Source organism: Pleurodeles waltl, chromosome 4_2 (assembly GCF_031143425.1).
Source record: "Pleurodeles waltl isolate 20211129_DDA chromosome 4_2, aPleWal1.hap1.20221129, whole genome shotgun sequence".
Classification (NCBI taxonomy): domain Eukaryota; kingdom Metazoa; phylum Chordata; class Amphibia; order Caudata; family Salamandridae; genus Pleurodeles; species Pleurodeles waltl.
The window spans coordinates 891,707,148-891,727,904 of NC_090443.1; the positions used below are offsets into that span (position 1 = coordinate 891,707,148).

A 20,757-nucleotide genomic window follows, 5' to 3' on the forward strand; every position below is an offset into this window, starting at 1 on the left:
GACCCACCCTTAGGAGGTAAGTAATACACTAAATATATACACTAGTAATCAGAAACAGCCAAAGAAAAGGTTAGAAAACAGTGCAAATAGCAATAATTAATAGTGACCCTAGTGAGAGCACAAACCATATACTAAAGAAATGGAATGCGAATAAGGTACCCCCACCTTGGTAAGTAAAATGTGTAGAGGGGAGCTGGGAGTACTAGAAAATCACATGGGTAAATTACACAGTTGCCCCCAGCGACCAGGAATGCAGGAGTAAAACACCGGATTTTCCCCAAACCACCCAAAAGAATGAAAAGAAGACACCCAAACAAGACTGCAAGAAAACCAGTAGTGGATTCTGAATAAAGAAGACCTGTGGAGAGAGGGGACCAAGTCCAAGGGTCACAGTGGAGTCCAGGCTACTACTCACCCAACTGTGGCTGCAGGAGTTGGTCGACAGTCATGAAGAACAGGTCAGCACAGCAGCCCTGGAGCCGGAGAAGAGTTCCTGATGGATGCGGATGAAGCCCCACGCTGGAAGGAAGATTGCAGACTGGTGTCAGTGCAGGAATTCCACCAACAAGACTTGGCAAAGGCAAACACGCGGTTAGTGGAAAAGAGGTGCTGCCGGCAACCAGCTAGGCCCAGGAGGACTCAACCCAGGATGGGTAGCCACAGGGGACCCTCAGTGTTGCAGAGAGTCCACAGGAGTAGAGGAAGCACCTCCTAGGAGTCCCACAGGACGGGTACCCAGGAGTCGCAGAAGAAGCCCACTCAGCACTACAAAAGAGGATCCCACGCCGCGAGAGAACCATGCAGGAGGCTGTGCTTTGCAGGATGGAGTACTGGGGGCTGGAGCTACAGATCGCCTGAAGATCCCCTGGTGGGAGATGCAAACAAGTATTGGCAGCTGCAGGAGTCGTGGTGCAAGGGGTTACTGTCCTGCATGGGAAGGCAAAGGCTTACCTCCACCAGCTGGCAGAGAGGACCAAGAGGACTACTCCAGACCACCACCTGTGATGCAGGATCCACGCAGCTCAAGATGAGGAGATCCACGCATCCAGTTGTCGCTTGCTGCAAGTGCCTGCTGTTGCAGGGAAGTGACTCCTTCACTCCAGGGGAGATTCCTTCTTCTTCTTGTGCAGGCTGAAGAGTTGGAGTCTTCTGAGGATGCACGGCAGGGGAAATGTTGCAAAGCTGGCAGGAGATGTGGAAACAAAGTTGCAGAAGAATCTTCTTCGTTGTAGCAGCATTTGTCGGTTTCTGGAGGGTCCAGTCGTGGTTCCAATGGCCAGAAGTCGAAGCAGAGGTTGCAGAGGAGTCCTGCTGGTATCTTGCATGCAGAATCTGAGGACCCACCCAAGAGAGAGACCCTATATAGCCCTGAAAGGGGGATTGGTAACCTAGCCAGGAAAGCACCTATCAGAAGGGGGCTTTGACGTCACCTGCCTGGCCAGTCAGATGCTCCCAGAGTTCCCTGCCAACCTTGGAAACAAGATGGCAGAACCCAGGGACCCTCTAGAGGAGCTCTGGGCACCACCCCTGGGGCAGTGATGGACAGGGGAGTGGTCACTCCGCTTTCCATTGTCCAGTTTCGTGCCAGAGCAGGGACCCGGAGTCCCTGAACCAGTGAAGACTGGTTTATGCACAGAGGGCACCAAATGTGCCCTCCAAAGCAATCCAGTGGCTTGTGGAGGCTACCCCTCCTATTCCAGTCACACCTATTTCTAAAGGGAGAGGGTGTTACCTTCCTTTCCCAAAGGAAATTATTTGTTCTGCCTTCCTGGGTTTGATTAGATCAAGTAGCAGTAGGGCAGAAACCTGTCTGAGGACTGGCAGCAGCTGGGTGCCCAGAAAACCCTTTTAGACTGGTGGTAGCAATCTGGGGGTCCTCTAAGGAGCCCCCTGAGTGCATGGAATCATACTTCCAATACTTGCAACAATGTTGGGGTATGATTCCGACATGTTTGATAGCAAACATGCCTAGGTTCTGAGTTACCATTATGTAGCTGGACATAGGTAGTGGCCTATGTCCAGTGCACGCATAAAATGTCTTCCCCGCACTCACAAAGTCCAGGAAAATGGATCTGGAGTTTGTTGGAGCACCTCTGCTAGTGCAGGTGTGCCCTCAGACACAGGTACCTGCACCCTGCCCTCTGGGCTGAGAGGGCCTACCTTAGGGGTGACTTATAGTGACCTGGTGTAGTGACGTAGTGAAAACAGGTGCATGCACCCATTTCAAGCAGGCTGCACTGGTAGGCCTGCCAGACCCCTTTGCATGGGCTCCCTTGGGTGGCAGAATAATCGCTGCAAGCCCATTGGGATCCCCTGGCACCTCAATGCCCTGGATGCCTAGGTACCATATACTAGGGACTTACATGGGGGGACCAGTATGCCAATTGTGGGAAGAAAATGGTACAATTTAGAGGAGAGAGTAAAACTAGTGGGGTACTGGTTAGCAGGATCCTAGTAGACCCAGTCAAACACACTGACAACAGGCAGATCATGGGGGTAGCCATGCCAAGAAAGAGGGTACTTTCCTACACCAATCCATCACTTTGCCTACTTTTCAGGCACCCCCACATCCTTCTCATGAAGAGGAGAGACTCCACTGTCTGGATCCAAAAAGAGCGTTGACGTTCTACCTCAATCGTACCAAAGATTACTGGGTGGACGATCAACTCTCTGTTGGATATGTGGGTGTGAAGAAAGGGAAGGTGGTGCAGAAGCGTACCATCTCACGATGGGTGCTTCTTTGCATCAAAATGTGCTATGCTTTGTGTAGGAAAGTGCCACTTTTGGCATTGTTACCCCCCACTTTTTGCCTAGTGTTGATGCCAACTTTGATTGAAAGAGTGCTGGGACCCCGCTTACTAGTCCCCAGCACCTGTGTTCTTTTCCAAAATCTGTACCTTTGTTTCTACAATCTTCACACCCTTGACACACAGTTAATTCACTTGTAAAAGGTATGCATGCTACCAAGGGCCCTGTGATGAAGGAAGGGCCCCAAAGGCTGCAGCATGTATTATGCCACCCTAGGGGACCCTTCACCAAGCACATGTACAATGCCCTTGCAGCTTGTGTGTTCGGGTGGGGAGAAAAAGGCAAAGTCGACATGGCACCCCTCCCAGGGTGCCATGCTCACAAACCACTGCCTGTGGCATAGGTAAGTCACTCCTCTAGCAGGCCTTACAGCCCTAAGGCAGGGTGCACTATACCACAGGTGAGGGCATAGCTGCATGAGCAATATGCCCTTACAATATCTAAGTCCTTTCTTAGACATTGTAAATGCAGTGTAGCCATGTTGAGTATATGGTCTGGGAGTTTGTAATTACAAACTCCACGGCTCCATAATGGCTTCACTGAATACTGGGAAGTTTGATATCAAACTTCTCAGCACAGTAAACCCATACTGATGCCAGTGTGGGATTGTTTAAAAAATGCTCTTAGAGATGCCCCCTCTATGTTAGCCAGACTGTTAGTGTAGGACTGACCAGTCTCTGCGAGCCTGCCACTTCCAACAAGTTTCTGACCACATGGGGTGAGAGCCTTTGTGCTCTCTGTGGTCGGAAACAAAGCCTGTCCTGGGTGGAAGTGCTTCACATATCCCCCTACAGGAACTGTAACACCTAGCCTTAAGGGCTCAAGCCTCGGATTACAGTGCCCCAGGTCACTCCAGCTAGTGGAGCTGCCAAATCTCCAGACAAAGACCCACTTTTGGTGGCAAGTACGGTGGGAAAATTAGGGGATACAAGGAGGAGTGACCACCCCAGCCAGGACCATCACTAAGGTGTCCAGAGCTGAAGTGACCCCCTCCCTGCAGAATCCTCTCATCTTGTTTTGGAGGACAGGGGCCAATAGGGATAGGAATGAGCCCCCCTCCTCAAAGGGAGTGGACACAAGGAGGGTTTAGCCACTCTCAGGGACAGTAGCCATTGGCTGCTGCCCTCTGACCCCTGTATGCCCCTAAATCTTGTATTTAAGGGCTTCCCTGAACCCAGCTCACCAGATTCCAGGTGACCTGACAAGGACTGCTTAGCTGAAACCCCAAGCAGAGAAGAAGGAAGATACAACTGTTTTGGCCCCAGACCTACCGGCCTGTCTCCTGCTTCCAAGAACCTGCAAAAGACCAGCTGCGCTTCCAGCGGGACCAGCAACCTCTCTCCAACTACAGAGGACTGCCCTGCACCCAAAAGGACCAAGAACTTGCAAGGACAGCGGCTCTGTCTAAGAAAATCCAACAACTAAGGACTCCCTCCTCACTCCGGTTGGCGTGAGTCCTGACCACTGTGCACCCGATGCCCACGGCCTGTTTCCAGGTGGTCCACTCAGCAAAAGAGGGTCCCCGGGTGATTGTGAGCAAGTGCTCACCCTGGGTTGACCTCTCCACCCCTCCACGACAAAGCCTGCATAGGGAATCCCAAGGACGCCCCTGACTGCGAAGCTCCGGATGAAGATATCGGACGCCCAAAGACACACTGCACCCGCAACCCCCAGGCCTTGGAGAAACCAACACCCAGTGCAGCTACATTCAGCAGGCGGCCCTCCTCCCTGTCCAACCAGTGGTGTGCCCGAGACACCCCCCTGGGCCTCGCCTGCAGCCTCTGAGTGACCCCCGGGGTCTCCGCGTTGAACAGTATTGGAAGCCTGATGTCCTGTTTGCACCCTGCACCCGGCCGCACCTGTGTCGCTGAGGATGTTTGTTTGGTGCCTACTTGTGGCTCCTCCAGTGCTCTTTCATCCCCCCCTGATCTGCCCTCTGAGCTGCGGGTACTTACCTGCAGGCAGACCTGATTCCGAGTACCCCTTGTCTCCATAGTAGCCCACGTTAAAATTGCTCAACTTTACCTCTGCACCGACTGACCCCGTGTTGCTGGTGGTGGGTGTTTGGGGTTAACCGGAGGCTGAAATTGTAAGTGTTGTACTTACCAGTAAACCAAACTAAATTTTCTTCCTCCCAGGAACGGTTTCTGAAAATTGTACTGTGTCCATTTTTAAAACAGGTAATTGACAATATTTCAAAAACTGTATTACTTACCGATTTCAAACAAAATACTGTTGATGCCTGTGTGAAATACGAATCTTGTAAGGTACTTACCTGCTACTTGAATCTTCTGGTTCTAAAAATAAATGAAGAAAATATATTTTTGCTATATAAAAAACATTGGTCTCGAGTTCAGTCATTGAGTGTGTGCTTATTCTGTTGTCTGTGTGAGTACAATAAAGGCTTTGCACTACCCTCTGATAAACCTAACTGCCCGACCACACTACCACGAAAGAGAGCATTAGTATTATCTACTTTAGCCTCTCTTAAGCCTCTGGGGAACCCCTGGACTCTGTGCACACTATATCTCACTTTGTTACAGTATATACAGAGCCAGCTTACTGGAACACTGTACAGACTGTGATAGCAACAGTCCAGGCAAGCCACTGTTGACCAACATGGAGGATAGCGCTCAGACCAAAGTGACAGTGAGATTCACAAATCTTCTGCTACTACAATCCAAACGTAATGCATTGGAAGTCAGCAGGTCCCCCAACTGAAGAGGCCTGAAGAGCAGCAGTGATCCACTGGTCAAAGCAGACACCATAGCCCTGCATAGGGAGGACAGTCGGGGACTGAGGAAGCAACCACTTGTGCAAAGCTGTGATGCCCTGACTCTGGACTTGAAGCACTGTAGAGAGGATAATGACAGGCCTCTTTAGATCTTGAGCCACCCCACACGACCACCCCCTTCCATATGGAGATGTTGGCAACAGTGGCATAACTAAACTGGATGGGGACCTCCCTGCAAAGTACTTGGACGGGGCCCACCTCCAGAATCACTTGGGCCAGGTACTGTGCTGAGGGGCCCCCTGGAGCTCAGCCCCCTCCCCATACACCGCTGGGATCCTTTGTTACACCACTTGGCAATGCCTTTACGGCCTCACATGGTTCTGATCCGCCCCGTCTCCCCATAAGGCGGCCCAAACCTCTAAGGTCCATAGCATTTAAAAGCTGTCAACCCAGTAACAGACCCCAGTACTCCAGTGAAACCATTCTAGCAGTAGACATTCTGTATGACAAGGAAGAGTAGGTTGGGGTGGGTAACAGTAATGTTTCTAAATGTTGTAGTATGTTTGCCATGGTGACATTTAGTGTTATATGCACATTACTGTTGCGCTAGTACTATTGCAGCATTCCTTGTGCCACCTCACCCTCAGGACCGCGTTATCCATTGCCTTCAGTTTGTGCCAGCCTGCCGTACACCACCGTATTCCCAGACAAACTGGTTCTGTGGACCCAGGCATCTTTTTTGCCTAAGGTTGTGATGCCATTCCACATCATTGAGAGCATCTCCCCGCCGGTGTTCTATTCTCCGCCTTACCCCTTCAAGGAAGAGGAGAGACTCTATCACTTGGACCCAAGAGAGCACTGAGCTTCTATATAATTCATACCGAAGAACCCAGAGTGGATGATCACCTCTTTGTGGGGTTCTCTGGAGTGGAGAAAGGCTAGGTGGTGCAGAAGAGACCCATCCACTAGTTTGTGCTCTGCATTAAGATCTGCTATTTATTGGCCAACAATCAGCCTCTTGAAGGACTGCATACTTATGACTCCAGGGCCAAAGCTGCTACCATTGTGTTGGCACATGGAGCCGCTGTCCTGGGCATTTACCAAGTGGCTATATGGGTGTCCTTCCATACGTTTACAAAAAAGTACTATTGTCTGGACAGTCAGGTTTGCCAAGAAAGGCATTGTGCCTGCTCGGTCCTGCAGGACTTTCTGGTTTTAGTCGATCCAATGACCCACCTCCAAATAGGTACTGCTTTGGTATCTATTTAAAATGTGAGGAATCTGAAGATAGAACATGTTCAGAAGAACAATTTACTTAACTTTTGGGGCTCTGCTTCTAGGGGCATAAAAAGTCTTGAAAGCAACTGACTTCAGCGCACTGGAGTGGCACCTATATAGGTCCTGTACATCCATTCTGGAGCTGAACTGCTTCAGTGCCGAGCCAAATAGCAACACCCATCGTCGCATACTGCTGAAAATTTGCCGGATCCAGTCTGGCACCTAGTAAATATTCAAAAGGTTAGGAATCTGCAGTTGGATAGTGCCTACCAGAAAGAGAATTACAGCAGGTAACTAATTTGAACACAGAGACATGGGCATAGGGAAACCCTTTCTAGAATGACATTAGGCCATAAAATGGCAAACATGAGCCCAGTTTACTAGAGCTCATTAGAAACAGAGAAACTGAGACTAGCCCAGGGAGGTAGGAACAAGATACCATATTTTCAGTAGCCCACATTTGGCCCTAAACTCCATAAAGTGTACTCTGTGTTGGAAATGGCCCTCCCTCCAGGATCTTCCCTAAACATTTGCCTTCCTCCTCCTATTTTTGCTGGATTTTTGCTGTTATTGGTCTTAGGGCTGTGTGCATTTTGCCACTGCTAACCAGTGCTTGTGCTCTCTCCCTACAATACGATTTAATTGGTTTATACCCAAATTGCAGAATTAATTTACTGGTAAGTCCCTTGTCGAGTATCATACCATATACCTGGGGCCTGTAAATTAAATACTACCAGTGGGCCTGCAGCACTTAATTGTGCCACCCACTTAAAAAAAAATACTCCAAAACCTGTCCCAGACCTGCCATTGCAGCCTGAATGCAGTGTCCCACTGCCTTGTTGACTTGGCATTTAAAACCCCTTGCCAAGCCTTACACTTCCCTTTTATTAAATATGTCATCCCTAAGGTAGGCCCTAGATAGCCCACAGGGTAGGGTGCAATTAAGTTAGGACATGTACTTTTATATTGCCTAGTAGTGAAAATCCTCCAAATTCATTTTTCACTACTATGAGGCCTACTCCTCCCATAGGATAACATTGGGGATTCTTTATCACATTTAATAAGCTGTAATTCCTACATGAGAGGATGTAGATGTCTCATATTTGGTACTTATGGACTTCTGATGAAAAACCCTCTTCAGTAGTAAAGCTGAATTTTATCATTACATTTTTTTAAATGCCACATTTAGAAAGTTGTCAATTTCTTGCCTTTAGCCCTTTGTGCCTGCAACCTGTCTTGGGTCACATGACTGGGTGGTGTAGCTGTCAGACTTTGTGAATTCTTACCAGACAGCCACACAGTAGTGGGATTTGCAGAGCCTGAATGGCCCATTAAATGCCTTGTTTGGGCAGGGGGTTATTTGGGGTTGAGCTAGTCACACACCCACTTGCACCTGAGTCTGCTATGTCATATGTCCTCACAATAGGCTTAACAACTCTGTATTATCAGTGCAGACAGCTTGGAGCAAGGGCAGGGTTGGCAGGAAACTCTAAGTAGGTTAAAGAACCTTTCTGGAAACTTCTTGAAACTTCTCCCACCTTCTAGGAGTAAGGCACCAGGGTATAAAAATAGGGCTCTCAGACCCGCAGAAGGACTCTGAGGTCTGCCTGCTGCTGTGACCTGCTGTGCACTCAGCCAGACTGCTGCTGTACCTGGAATGACTGTTTTGTTGTCTGGGGCCTACCTTGAACCCTTAGAGTCCAGCCCTGCTGCTAAGCCCTACATCTTCACCGACACCCAGGACTTCCAGAAGTGACTCCAAGGGCTAGGGGGCTAGTGTGCTGGGCTACTCCTCAGAGCCACAGGGACAAAACAGTCTCCCACCTTCTTGAAACTGTCCTTGAACCCAGCCAGAGTGAGTCCTCAACCACCAAGAGGTCTCCAAACACTTCTGGGCCCTTGGTTATGGTGCCAAAGGTGACCACATGTCCATGGTTGGTACTTGTACCTTTTAGGCACTATTTTCAACCTTAACCTTTAAAAAATCATATCTCTGGTTCTACTGATTGGATTTTTGTTGTTTTGATGTCAAATAATTTAGTACAATGTACTCTATTCTTCTAAATTAGTTTGGGATTTTTCTTGGGTTGTTTTCACTTTATTACTGTTTGTGTGTTGCATATATCTTTTACACATTACCTCCAAGTTAAGTATAACTGCTTTTTGTGCCAAGTTACTCATAGTTAAGCACGGGTTAATTTAGTGACTTTTTGTGATTCACCCTGCAAGGGATTGTGGCTGTTGCTTGATCAGGGCTCACACCTCAGTCAACAAAAAAGCCAGTTGCTCACACTACGGCATATAATATTGTACTGAGTTAACCTATTTCAAGCTTCCTGTGAATTTGATGACCACATAGAGGCATCAATTCTAGTACATTTTTGAGGTTTTGGTATTCTGAGTTTGTGAGAAATTGGGTTGTTTCATAGATTCACATGCTTGTATTAAGGCGTGAAATCTGACCTGATGGGAGATAACTCAAAAATGTAACTTGAAAGATATCACTGCTGGAAGACTGTGGTTACTGTTAAATAACTTTTCCTTTTAGTTTAACCATGTCTACTGTTTCAGCGGCTCCCGTCCTGTAAATCTGATGGGCAGTGGGAGTCTACCTCGAGGGAAAACTGCAACTGCATTTCTTTAGATGGACTGTCTTCAAAACATAGGCTACTCTTAGAGAGGTGTTGCTGGCTTTGAAAATCTTACATTGGTTTGGGGATCTCCTCTCTGGAAATGGAGTCAGTGAAATGAGAGTGTGGATCTTTTTTTATGAGTTTACTCCCTTTTTGTAACTTCGGGTCCGCCCTTGGTACCTTCTGCTATCCCACAGAAGTGTCCATTCCATCCTGTACCTAACTTGAAACATGGCAGAATTAGAGTGGATACGTCTGACATCCAATCCTAGTAGCCATCATTAGCAGAACCAGACCGCTCTCTTCACTTAGGCTAGACAATCCCAGAGGACCATCACACACCCCCAGTGATGCCACCAGTCAGCTCTAGCCGCCATCCTTTATAGCGTTTGTGGCACAGATGGTACTCTGACTAGAAGGTGCAGACGCAAAAGGGTCAATGAGGTGTGTTGTTTTGAGGTTATTAGTTAGCCCATCTGTAAGATGGAACCGAGCATGAGAATGCAGGAGTGGGACTTTCAAAGTCTGCCGAACCAAAATGTCAGGAGAGAGTGGTGACCTGAGCAGAATTAGAGCTGCAGGAGAGGAATCCTGCGTTTCGTGTGTTTCAAACAGACTATCGGAGTTTCTCAAAGAACTGATAACTGAGCAGGCAAAAACCATACCTGGGAAAGTTATTAGTCCAGCAGCAGCATTGAATAGGAAGGTAAGGAGTAAGAAACTGAGTTGTCAATTGGAACAGAGGTCAATCTCTTGAGTAATTTCTCTGTTGAAATTCCATGATCTGGTGCACAGAATACTACACACTTGTTTTTTTTTTGGGAAGTTTTAATCATGTTCAAAATGCAATCTGGCTACATGGGGTAAAGTGCATCTTAATTCAGAAAGCGAAATGGTGATGTTTTTGTGCTGCATTTTTTTCAGATGCATATGGAAGAGCCCTGTTTTGACATGTTGCGAACCAAGCAAACCCTCGGGTGAGATAAATACATGTAAATTATGAACTTACTGTCTTTTTGTGTACTCCTGTCTAATGTATATCCTCCAATTTATTTGTAGCATCACACATCCTTTAGTTTGTATGATTTTGTGTGTAATGTGGTGCTCTGTTAAGATGTATCTTATAGTGGGGCAGGAAAGAAAGCTTCTGAACCATCTTTTTCTTTCTTGTGTTTCTGCTTTTGAATCAGTTGCTTCGTAACCATGAAGTCCAGTTGTCAGTGGGAGCTGGTCAAGCTTTTGGGATCATTGCATGCCCCTATTCCATTGGGTGCCGAAGACGCCAGGACATTCTTGACCCTTACAGTTATTTTCAAGACATAGCCTTTACAGATTTGGTAACCCCCCCTAACCCCCCCCCCCCTCAACCCCCCTCCACCACCACCTCCCCCCACCCTCCACCACCACCTCCCCCCAAGGCGGGTGATATCGTAGTAGATGCTGGTCTACTGTGACATCTGACTCCCATTCAGCTGAACTCTGAACCCAATTGTCGGTGAATATCAGGTACCAACCCCCAGTTGCTATTTTAAGATTACTTAATTGCCTTAGCTTTGAGGAGTTGAGGAAGAATCCCTTTTTGTTTGAATGATAGTTTTTTTTTGGTTAAAGGAATTTAGCTGTATTCGTCTGGGCAGCAGTGGCACCCACCTAGTAGTTTAGTGGTGCGCCAAGAGTCGGAGACAAAGGATAGATATGGCCATACATATCATAGCAAACCTGCTTATGGTTTTTCGCCACCTTGGTTGCCATTGACTTCGTAAACATTGTAGTAAACCTCACAAGCCCCAAAGTCTTCTGAGCTTGCCCAAGCACATCTCCGTACAGTATCATTGGCCAAAGTGCCTGTGTTCTAGAAAATCAAGCACATAAACACTATTAGAACGTTTTGTATCCTATATCGGTACTAGAAATTAGTAAAACCACTTACCTTTCATTTTGTCATATAATTTTATCTGTTACTTTGATGTACCTGTAAGTTAAGGTCCTATTCGTCTTTGAAATCTTGCACTCAATGGGCATTGATATTATTTACTATGTAGTGGTCTGAATTTCTAAAGGATATTTCGGACTGACGATTCTACCTTTTGTATTCCCCTAGGCATTAGGCTGGGTCCAGAAAATGTTCAACAGTTGCTCCTGTGTGCTCTTAGGTGGCACCATCAACTCCGCAGCAGTCCTACACCCTCTGTGCAAGTGATGGCACAGTGCCAGACATACGGCCGCTGCTGCCCATTGGCATCAGTTTCTTTCTTTCCACACCCTTTGAATAGACTAAGAGCTCTGCTCTTTAACTTTTTATGCCTGTGTGTTACTGACCCCAAAAGGTTCTCTTCAAGACATTGTGCTGAGGAAAATGTTCCTCTGAAGTCTTCGATCTTCAGGCTGTGCTGGAACTGCAGGTGTAGGTTACAGCCTGCATGACACGTCCCTGTTGTGTTTAAGCTCCAAGCAATACTGAAGATCCAGCAACAACGCTCTCTAATGGACATGAAGGCCATCATAGGAAGCAATGTGAACGTAAACATTGTAAAGCAGAAGAAACAGGGCTGATCCCCCTTCAGGTCCAGGTCTTGCTTCTGCTCCAGGTCCTGGTCTCATTCCGTGTCACCGTCCTCCAAGATGATGTTGAAGGCCAAATCTTGTCAGAAGCATAAGAAGTCTAAATAGAATTCTTATCCCTCCTGTCACTCATGCTCCAAAGAGAAGTCTCACAATTGGCATTCGACAAACCTGCCCCCTTATCTGTCCTGAGGCTGGTCCTGGCGAGCCCCCAGCTTCTCAGGCAGTCATCAACTCTGTAGCAGGTAAAGGCCTTCACTGTTTGACCTTCAGTTGCCCATGGTAGTACCAGCATACTCCGAAGGGTACTTCTAACTGCAGATTCCTCACTTTTAGAATATCCTCAAGGAACAGACAGGATCTGGAAGAGGTGTCTCTGGGCATTGGGTTTAGCTGCAAGGAGTGCACAAAGGTTACCCAGGAACGTGCAGTAATGCTGTACATTGGTGAACTCCAAAAAGGAGTCTCAGAAGTCTCTCTCCCACTTGAAGTTGAGGATGTAATCTGGTTCCTGTTCTCAAGACTGTTTCCAAAACAGGTCCCCTGCCCGGTCCGTGTCTTCCTGTGAGTCCAAGTGGAAGCAGAAGAAAGCCAAGCAGGATTTATCTCAGTTGTGCCTCTCTCAGCTTGAGAAGTCATGAAGACATCCGGGTGCAGTCTGGTCGCGCTCCCAGTCCAGTGCCGAGACAGTGATTCTGCAGCTCGTGCTGATGCACCCTGATTTTCAAAGTCTATTGGCAATGTTGCAAAATATTGAAGCCTTCAGAGAGGCTTTCTTGCAAACGCTTGGCACTCTTCTGACTCACTTAGTTGAATCGTTGGTCCCCAACAATCTGTGGAGGCCTCCAGTTGCGTTGTTGCCAGCAGGTGTTGAAGGTGGGTTTGGCAGTGTCAGTCATATACCATCTTCACACAATAGTGAACCTCCTGACATTGTTGAGGTTTACTGTTGACAAGCGAAAGTTATACAAGTCCTTAACAGAGGCTTCCTTTCATTGGAGCCATCCTGGATATGGTACAGTTTTGGACCTTCCCTCCACAACGTGTCCAAGCCATTTGAGCTATGATCCCAATATGTCGGTGTCGGAAAATGCCACTGTTGGCATGGTCACCCCTCACTTCTTGCCTAAGTGTTGATGCCAGCTTTGATTGGAAGTGTGCTGGAACCCTGCTAACCAGGCCCCAGCACCAGTGTTCTTTTCCTAAGCTGTACCTTTGTCTCCACAATTGGCACAGCTCTGACACACAGATAAGTCCCTTGTAAATGGTAACCCTGGTACCAAGGGCCCTGTGGCCAGGGAAGGTCTCTAAGGGCTGCAGAATGTATTATGCCACCCTGGGGACCGCTCACTAAGCACATGCACACTGCCTCACAGCTTGTGTGGGCTGGTGGGGAGAAAATGACTAAGTCGACATGGTACTGCCCTCAGATTGCCATGCCCACAACCCACTGCCTGTGGCATAGGTATGTCAAGGCCTTCCTGCCCTAAGGCAGGGTGCACTATACCACAAGTGAGGGCATAGTTGCATGAGCACTATCCCCCTACAGTGTCTACGCCAATTCTTAGACATTGTAAGTGCAGGCTAGCCACAAAGAATATATGGTCTGGGAGTTTGTCAAACACAAACTCCACAGTTCCATAATGGCTACACTGAATACTGGGAAGTTTGGTATCAAACTTCTCAGCACAATAAATCCACACTGATGCCAGTGTAGGATTTATTGGGAAATGCACACAGAGGACATCTTAGAGATGCCCCCTATCTACCAGTCCATCTACTAGTGCTAGGCTGACCAGTTTCTGCCAGCCTGCCACATCCAGACGGGTTTCTGGCCACATGGGATGAGTGCTTTTGTCACTCTGTGGCCAGGAACAAAGCCTGTACTGCAGGAACTGTAACACCTGGCGGTGAGCCTCAAAGGCTCAAGCCTGGTATTTCAGTGCCCCAGGGCACTCCAGCTAGTGGAGATGCCCACCCCTCCGGACACAGCCCCCACTTTTGGCTGCAAGTCCAGAGGAGATAATGAGAAAAGCATGGAGGAGTCACCCGCCAGTCAGGACAGCTCCTAAGGCATCCTGAGCTGAGGTGACCACTGCCTTAGGAAATCCTCTATCGTGTTTTGGAGGATTCCTCCCACTAGGATTAGGGATGTGCCCCCCCCCCCGCAGGAAGAGGGTGTAGCCACCCTCAAGGACAGTAGCCATTGGCTACTGTTCCCCAGATCTAAACACACCCCTAAATTGAGTATTTAGGGGCAACCTTGAACCCAGGAAACCAGATTGCTAACTACCTACAAGAAGGAGGACTGCTGACCTGAAAGCCCCGCAGAGACGACGGAGACAACTGACTTGGCCCCAGCCCTACTGGCCTGTCTCCAGACTCAAAGAACGTGCACAGCGACGCATCCAGCGAGACCAGCGACCTCGGAGGACTGCCGTGCAACCAAAGCACCATGAAACTCCTGTGGACAGCGGCTCTGTCTAATCTACAAAGAAGAAACCATCCTTAAAGGGACTCCAGCCTCACTCCGGAAGCGCGAGTCCCCAACACTCTGCACGCAACTCCCCCGGCTCATGTCCAGAAGAACTAACACTGCAGAGAGGATCCCCAGGTGACTCCCACGACGTGGACACCCTGAGACGACCTCCCTGCACCCCCACAGTGACGCCTGCAGAGCGAATCCAGAGGCTCCCCCTGACCGCGACTACCCAGTAACAAAGAAACCGACACCTGGAAGAAACACTGCACCCACAGCTCCCAGGCCCGAGAGAAACCAACTACCGGTGCATGAGTGACCAGCAGGCGGCCCTCATCCCTGCCCAGTTGGTGGCTGGCCCGAGAAGCCCCCCTGTGCCCTGCCTGCATCGCCAGAGTGACCCCCGGGGTCTCGCCATTGATTTCAATTACCAACCTGACGCCTTGTTTGCTCACTGCACCCGGCCACCCCTGTGCCACTGAGGGTGTGCTTTGTGTGTCTACTTTGGGACCACCCTAGTGCTCTACTAAACCGCCCTGGCCTGCTCCCCGAGGACGCAGGAACTTACCTGCTAGCAGACTGGAACCAGAGCACCCCCTGTCTCCATTGGCGCCTATGTTATTTGGGCCCTACTTTGACCTCTGCACCTGACCGGCCCTATGTTGCTGGGTGTTTGGGGTTGCCTTGAACCCCCAACAGTGGGCTGCCTATGCCCCGGGGACTGAACTTGTACGTGCTTTACTTCCCTGGAAAACTAACCAATACTTAACTCCCCCAGGAACTGTTGATTTTTGCACTGTGTCCAATTTTTAAATAGCTTATTGCCATTTTTGACAAAACTGTGTACATTACTGTTTTAATTCAAAGTTCCATATTTACCTATGCCAAGTACCTCACAATTTAAGTACTTACTTGAGTTCTGAATCTTGTAGTTCTAAAATAAATTAAGAAAATCATATTTTTCTATATAAAAACCTATTGGCCTGGATTTAAGTCTTTGAGTGTGTGTTCTCATTTATTGCCTGTGTGTGTAAAACAAATGCTTGACACTACCCTCTGATAAGCCTACTGCTCGACCACAATACCACACAATATAGCATTAGTATTATCTCATTTTGCCACTATCAACCTCTAAGGGGAACCCTTGGACTCTGTGCACACTGTCTCTCACTTTGAGATCATATATACAGAGCCAACTTGCTACAAATGGGCACTGTTTTCCTGGAAGTTAAATACAATCGCCTTTGGCATAAGAATTGCAGTCAAATTCTTGTCACAGTATTAAACGGTGATTGCCATGCTGTAAACATCTGATAGAAACAACTAGCCGCAGCTTAGCTTAGAATTCTCCCCAGATGTCAGACTGGATCCGGAAACTTGTCTTCAGTAGTACCTCTGCGTGTCAGTAGAGGGCGTCTAGTCACACTGCAGCGACGTCGCCCCCAGACATGACATCAGCGGAGTCCATATATTCCCTCCTCCGATGTGCTGACATCATTTTCTTCTTTTCCGTGCAGCAACCTGGATCCGGTGTCTCGTAGTACCTCGGGCCCTTTTGACCTTTTTTACCCGACGTCGGGTATTTTATTTAAATTTAAATATCTCTTCAGTAAGTAGTGTATATGTCTTCTGGGTTTAAACCCTGTGGATCCTGTTCCCGGCAGATGTCGACCATGGATCCGCTCTCCATCTGTTTGTGGTGCTGATGACTGTGACGCCTGCCATCTCCTCAAGCTGAAGTCTTTGAGGTAGTGTCGTTTGAAGCTCCTTGGAGCGCAGGTGGATAGGTCCTCTTTGCGCCGTTGTTACAGTACGTCTTCGTGGTCCCAGGAGCGCTCCAAGAGTCATTCTCGGCTGGTTCTGTCGACCTCAGCTGCACCGTGGACGTCTCCAGGTAGGTCTCAAGTGCCTGCATGCTCTTCGGGCCTCCGCGTTCTCCTCCAGTGGAGTCCACGCTCGGGTCAACCCCATCCTTTCCGCCATTTCTTGGCGCCGGGGCGATTATGGACTAAATGTAACATTATTATGCGTCTCTTCATTCTATCTTTGGTCCTTCCCCTCCCTCTGGATTCCTCTGGGCCCTATGGAGGTGGTGAATGTTTTGGCAGGGTCCTCACTGGCGGTTTCCACCTTGGTGCCTGCTTACACACTCAAATCAGACTCTAGAGACGGATCGGCATAGGACCACTGCTTCGTATGACCTCCGTCCTCTAGTTCAGAAATCCAACACGGCACCGTTGGACCCGTCGAATCCTCTTGACGCGCCTATATTAATATCTCAGGAGTCGGACAACGCTATTTCCGAGGAAGCTTCCTCCACTCAACGTTGGTCAACGTCAACACCGACGCCGGGAGCAGGGCTGGGTACTTTACATGGGGATTCTGTGCTGGCTCACTTTCTGACCCCCTTCCACTTCCTCAGTCTCCTCTTCAGGGGCCCGTTTCAGGTTCATCCTCGGATTGGCTGCTTGATTTGGGACATGCTACTGGTCTAGACTCTTCCCCAGCGTCTTGTCTGCTCTCGTTCCTTGGCTTGGCGACGGAAGCCAGCACTGCATTCGCCGATGTTTTAAGGCGGCGTCTGATGTTATAGACTTGCACCTTTCTACAGTGCAGTTGTATTGATCCCTTGTTGTCTTTTACCCCGGATCACCCTGACACTAAACCAGTTCTACATTTTAGCGAGGCTCTCTACGACATCCTTCTAGATGTTTGGACGCAGCCTGTCACTGATCCTTCAGTGGATCGTTCTGTTTCGCACAGGCAGACCCTTTGTGCCTTTGCCACCACCCTGCTCCTCGGGGGTTTGTTACTCAAACTGCGTTGGGCGTTCCTGCTCTAGAACAGGTTCCACCTACCCCGCCGCACAGAGACTCAGCAGCTGGATGCTGCTGGAAGCGCATTTTCGCCTCTTCTAGTGTCGCTCTTCGCCCATCAACACTTCCTGTGTGTTTGCCCTCTTTTCCCATTCTCTTTGATACTCTGTGGAACGCTTACTTCTATCACTTTTTGATGATGTTCGCCCTGCTCCGACGTCTTTAATCAGGGATGGTCAGCTGGCTGCTCGCCTTGCAATTCGCTCCGGTATGGATTCTACAGATTTCACTGGCTGGATCATGGCTGCTTCTGTTGCCATACTCTGCAGGGCTTGGTTAGCGGCTTCCAATTTCTTATCTCCAGTGAGAGATGCTCTACTTGATATCCATTTTAAGGTAAGTAGCTTTTTGGGGCGCATGCAGATTCTGCCTTGCGTTGTTTCTCTGATTCACATGGTGGGGACTAGTGGCTTTCCTCACCCCTTGTCTGTTGTGCTGGCGTTTGTTTCATTAGTTGAATCGTCTTTGACTCATTTTGGGGTTGCGCTTTTGTCATCCACGTTGGATTTTGTTGTGCTTCCTTTGGTGCGCACAGCACCTTTCTTTTCTGTGGCTCCTTTCAGCGGGGCAGTGGTTCTGGAGCATATCTTGTGCCTCCGCTGGTGTAGCCTTCTTTGTTCATGGGGTTGCTTTCCGCTGCCATAACAGTATGGTCCTCTGTGGTTTCTTGGTGAGTTTCGACTCTCCTTTTTGTTTACCTTGGGGGAGGATTCGCCATGATTGGTGTGTGTCTACTTTTGAAATGGGCAGAGTGCCCTTTTCTCGTTTGGCCAGATTCCTGGGGGAACTTCTGCCCTATTTTGAACTTCTTCTACCACGGTTTGTGGGTTCTTTCTGTTGGACATACCTGCCCCATTGCCTATCCTTTCATTTGCTGGGCAATTTATCCTCCATCTCTGTTGCTAAGAGATTGGGTTGGACATTCGCTCTTTGAGCTTTTGGTAGTGGATGCTGTTTCACGCATTTCTCTGTTTTATTCCCCATGTGGACATATATTTTTGTACTCATTTCGGAGCCTATTCTTGCCTACTTTTGTAGGTTATTTGCCTCTGGATCCCTTCCTTGGAAGGTTTTTTTTCCATGTTCTATTTTCTGTTTCGCCTCTGCTACGGGCTTATATTGTGCTTGTTGCAGGTTCCACTCCCTGTCTTGTTGACTCAGGGTGCTATGGCTCGGTGGCACAGTCTTCTGCCTCTAGTGGTACAGGTTGCTGTGGACCAGGTTTCCCTTCCCTCCACTGCTGTCAGGGGCTGCTGGACTTGGTGTTAGCTGTTGCTCACTATTCTTCCCGGACCATTTCGCTCTAGCTCACTGTTTGTGCTTTCTGCCTTTCGAGGCACTGGCTCTCCGTCTCCTACATGAGCTGTAGCTCAGGGGTCACATCTTGTGCCTTTGGTGTCAGACACCTATGCATCAAGGGTTCATATCCTTCTATGGCATGGTGCCTTTGGGTTACTGTTCTCTTCTCTATGGGTTTTTTTCCTCTATCTCCATCCTACGCTGGGCCCTCCCTGTGCTATTGTTCACGGGTTCTTACTTTATTTTACACATGCTGTTGTGATTCTTTTTTCGTACTCCCTCTTCTGGAGGCAGTGCGGTTCCTCTTTTTCGCCTTCACAGTGGTATCGGAACCTACAGTTTACAATGGTTCAAATGGGATAGCCTTATGGCCTTGGTAATGTGTATGTGCGTGGTCATGTTTAAAGCTACAGGCCCACTAGCAAATAAACTAGGCCCCAGGTATAATGCATTTTTCCGTATGACCGTAACTACTCACATTGAGGGGAAGCAATTTCAGAGTTGGCTGTCACAGTCAGGTTTGAACACTGTGACAAAACATTTGTCACAAATAGGTGGACATATGGTTTTAAGTTACTTTCTTTTGGAACTACATCCTGCAAAGAGTAAAAGTTTATTTGCTACAATAATATTTGCATCAATACAAGAACATGCATATTCAGAGGGAGAAGCTACAGAGAGAATTAGAGACACAGACAGTCGTTTTCAAGCTCGGTTTAGATGCATCGATGCTATCTCTATCACTTTATTTTCCACATGCTGTTGTGATTCTTTTTTCATATTCCCTCTTCCGGAGGCAGTGCGGTTCCTCTTTTTCGCTTTCACAGTGGTAACCTTTATGTTCGATGGCATATGTTGCTGCAGATACACATGTTTCGCACAGTCCGCTGCCTGGTGTTGGGCTCGGAGTATTACAAGTTGTTTTTCTTCGAAGAAGTCTTTTTTGGTCACGGGACCGAAGGACTCCTCCCTCTTCGGCTCCATTGCGCATGAGCGTCGACTCCATCTTAGATTGTTTTTTTCCGCTGTCGGGTTCGGACGTATTCCTTTTCGCTCCGTGTTTCGGTTCGGAAAGTTAGTCAGAATCTCGGAAGAAAGCGTCGGTATTGTTCCGTTCGGTATCGGGATAGTTAGGTACATCGACACCGATCATCGGAAGACTTTGGGGTAGCTTCGATTCCCCCATCGGGGCCTGGTCGGCCCGACCACGTGCGACATCGAAGCCGATGGAACGGACCCCGTTTCGTTTCTGCCCAAAATGTCACAGTAAGTATCCTTATACAGATCAGCACTTGGTCTGTAACTTGTGCTTGTCCCCCGAGCACAAGGAGGATACCTGTGAGGCCTGTCGAGCCTTCCGGTCCAGAAAAACACTCCGGGACCGAAGAGCCAGGCGTCTACAAATGGCATCCACGCCAACAAAACAACGTTTCGACGACGAAGAGGAAACATTCTCGGTTCCGGAATCAGAATCCGGAGACTCCGACGTCGAACAACAGCAACAAACAGTGAGTAAGACGTTGAAAATTAAAACTATCGAGAAGACAAAAGCCCAGGGGACGCCACTGCCAACAGGCCATGGCTCGACCCATAAAACCGGCGACCCGTCGAAGGCGCCGAAAAAGGGCACGCCCATAGCAAAGACACCCGACTCCGGTCGAGGGACCGCCATGGAGCAACCTCGGAGCCGAGATAGCGGCTCCGAGAGGCAAAAACAAGATGCCGGCACCGAAAAACATCGGCACCGAGACACACTGCCGAAAGCCACAAAAAATGTGTCGGTGCCGAAGCCGAAAAAAGATTCTCTCTCGGCGCTGAAAAGTTCCACACCTTCATCCTACACAGAGGAACAAGGAATAAGTGGCCAGATGCACAGATTTGGACAAGAGCTCCAAAGTGTAGAATCAGACTACACACAAAAGAGACTGTACATCCAGCAAGACACAGGGAAGATATCAACCCTTCCCCCAATAATAAGGAAAAGAAGGATCGGACTTCTCAAGGATGACGCACAACCACAAGCCAAAGTGGTTAAAAAAATCACGCCTCCGCCCTCTCCACCACAACAGGCATCGCCGGCACAAACAC

The 20,757-nt window shown here is 48.6% G+C and overlaps 1 protein-coding gene across 1 annotated transcript in view; it reads left to right on the forward strand.

Annotated features, from left to right (window-relative positions):
• NRDC (nardilysin convertase) overlaps positions 1–20,757 on the forward strand; it is a 780,134-nt gene that overhangs the window by 668,567 nt on the left and 90,810 nt on the right. Inside the window, exon 26 of the mRNA XM_069232676.1 lies at positions 10,378–10,430. Coding sequence (XP_069088777.1) covers positions 10,378–10,430 — 53 coding nt within the window. The remainder of the gene's footprint in view (positions 1–10,377; positions 10,431–20,757) is intronic.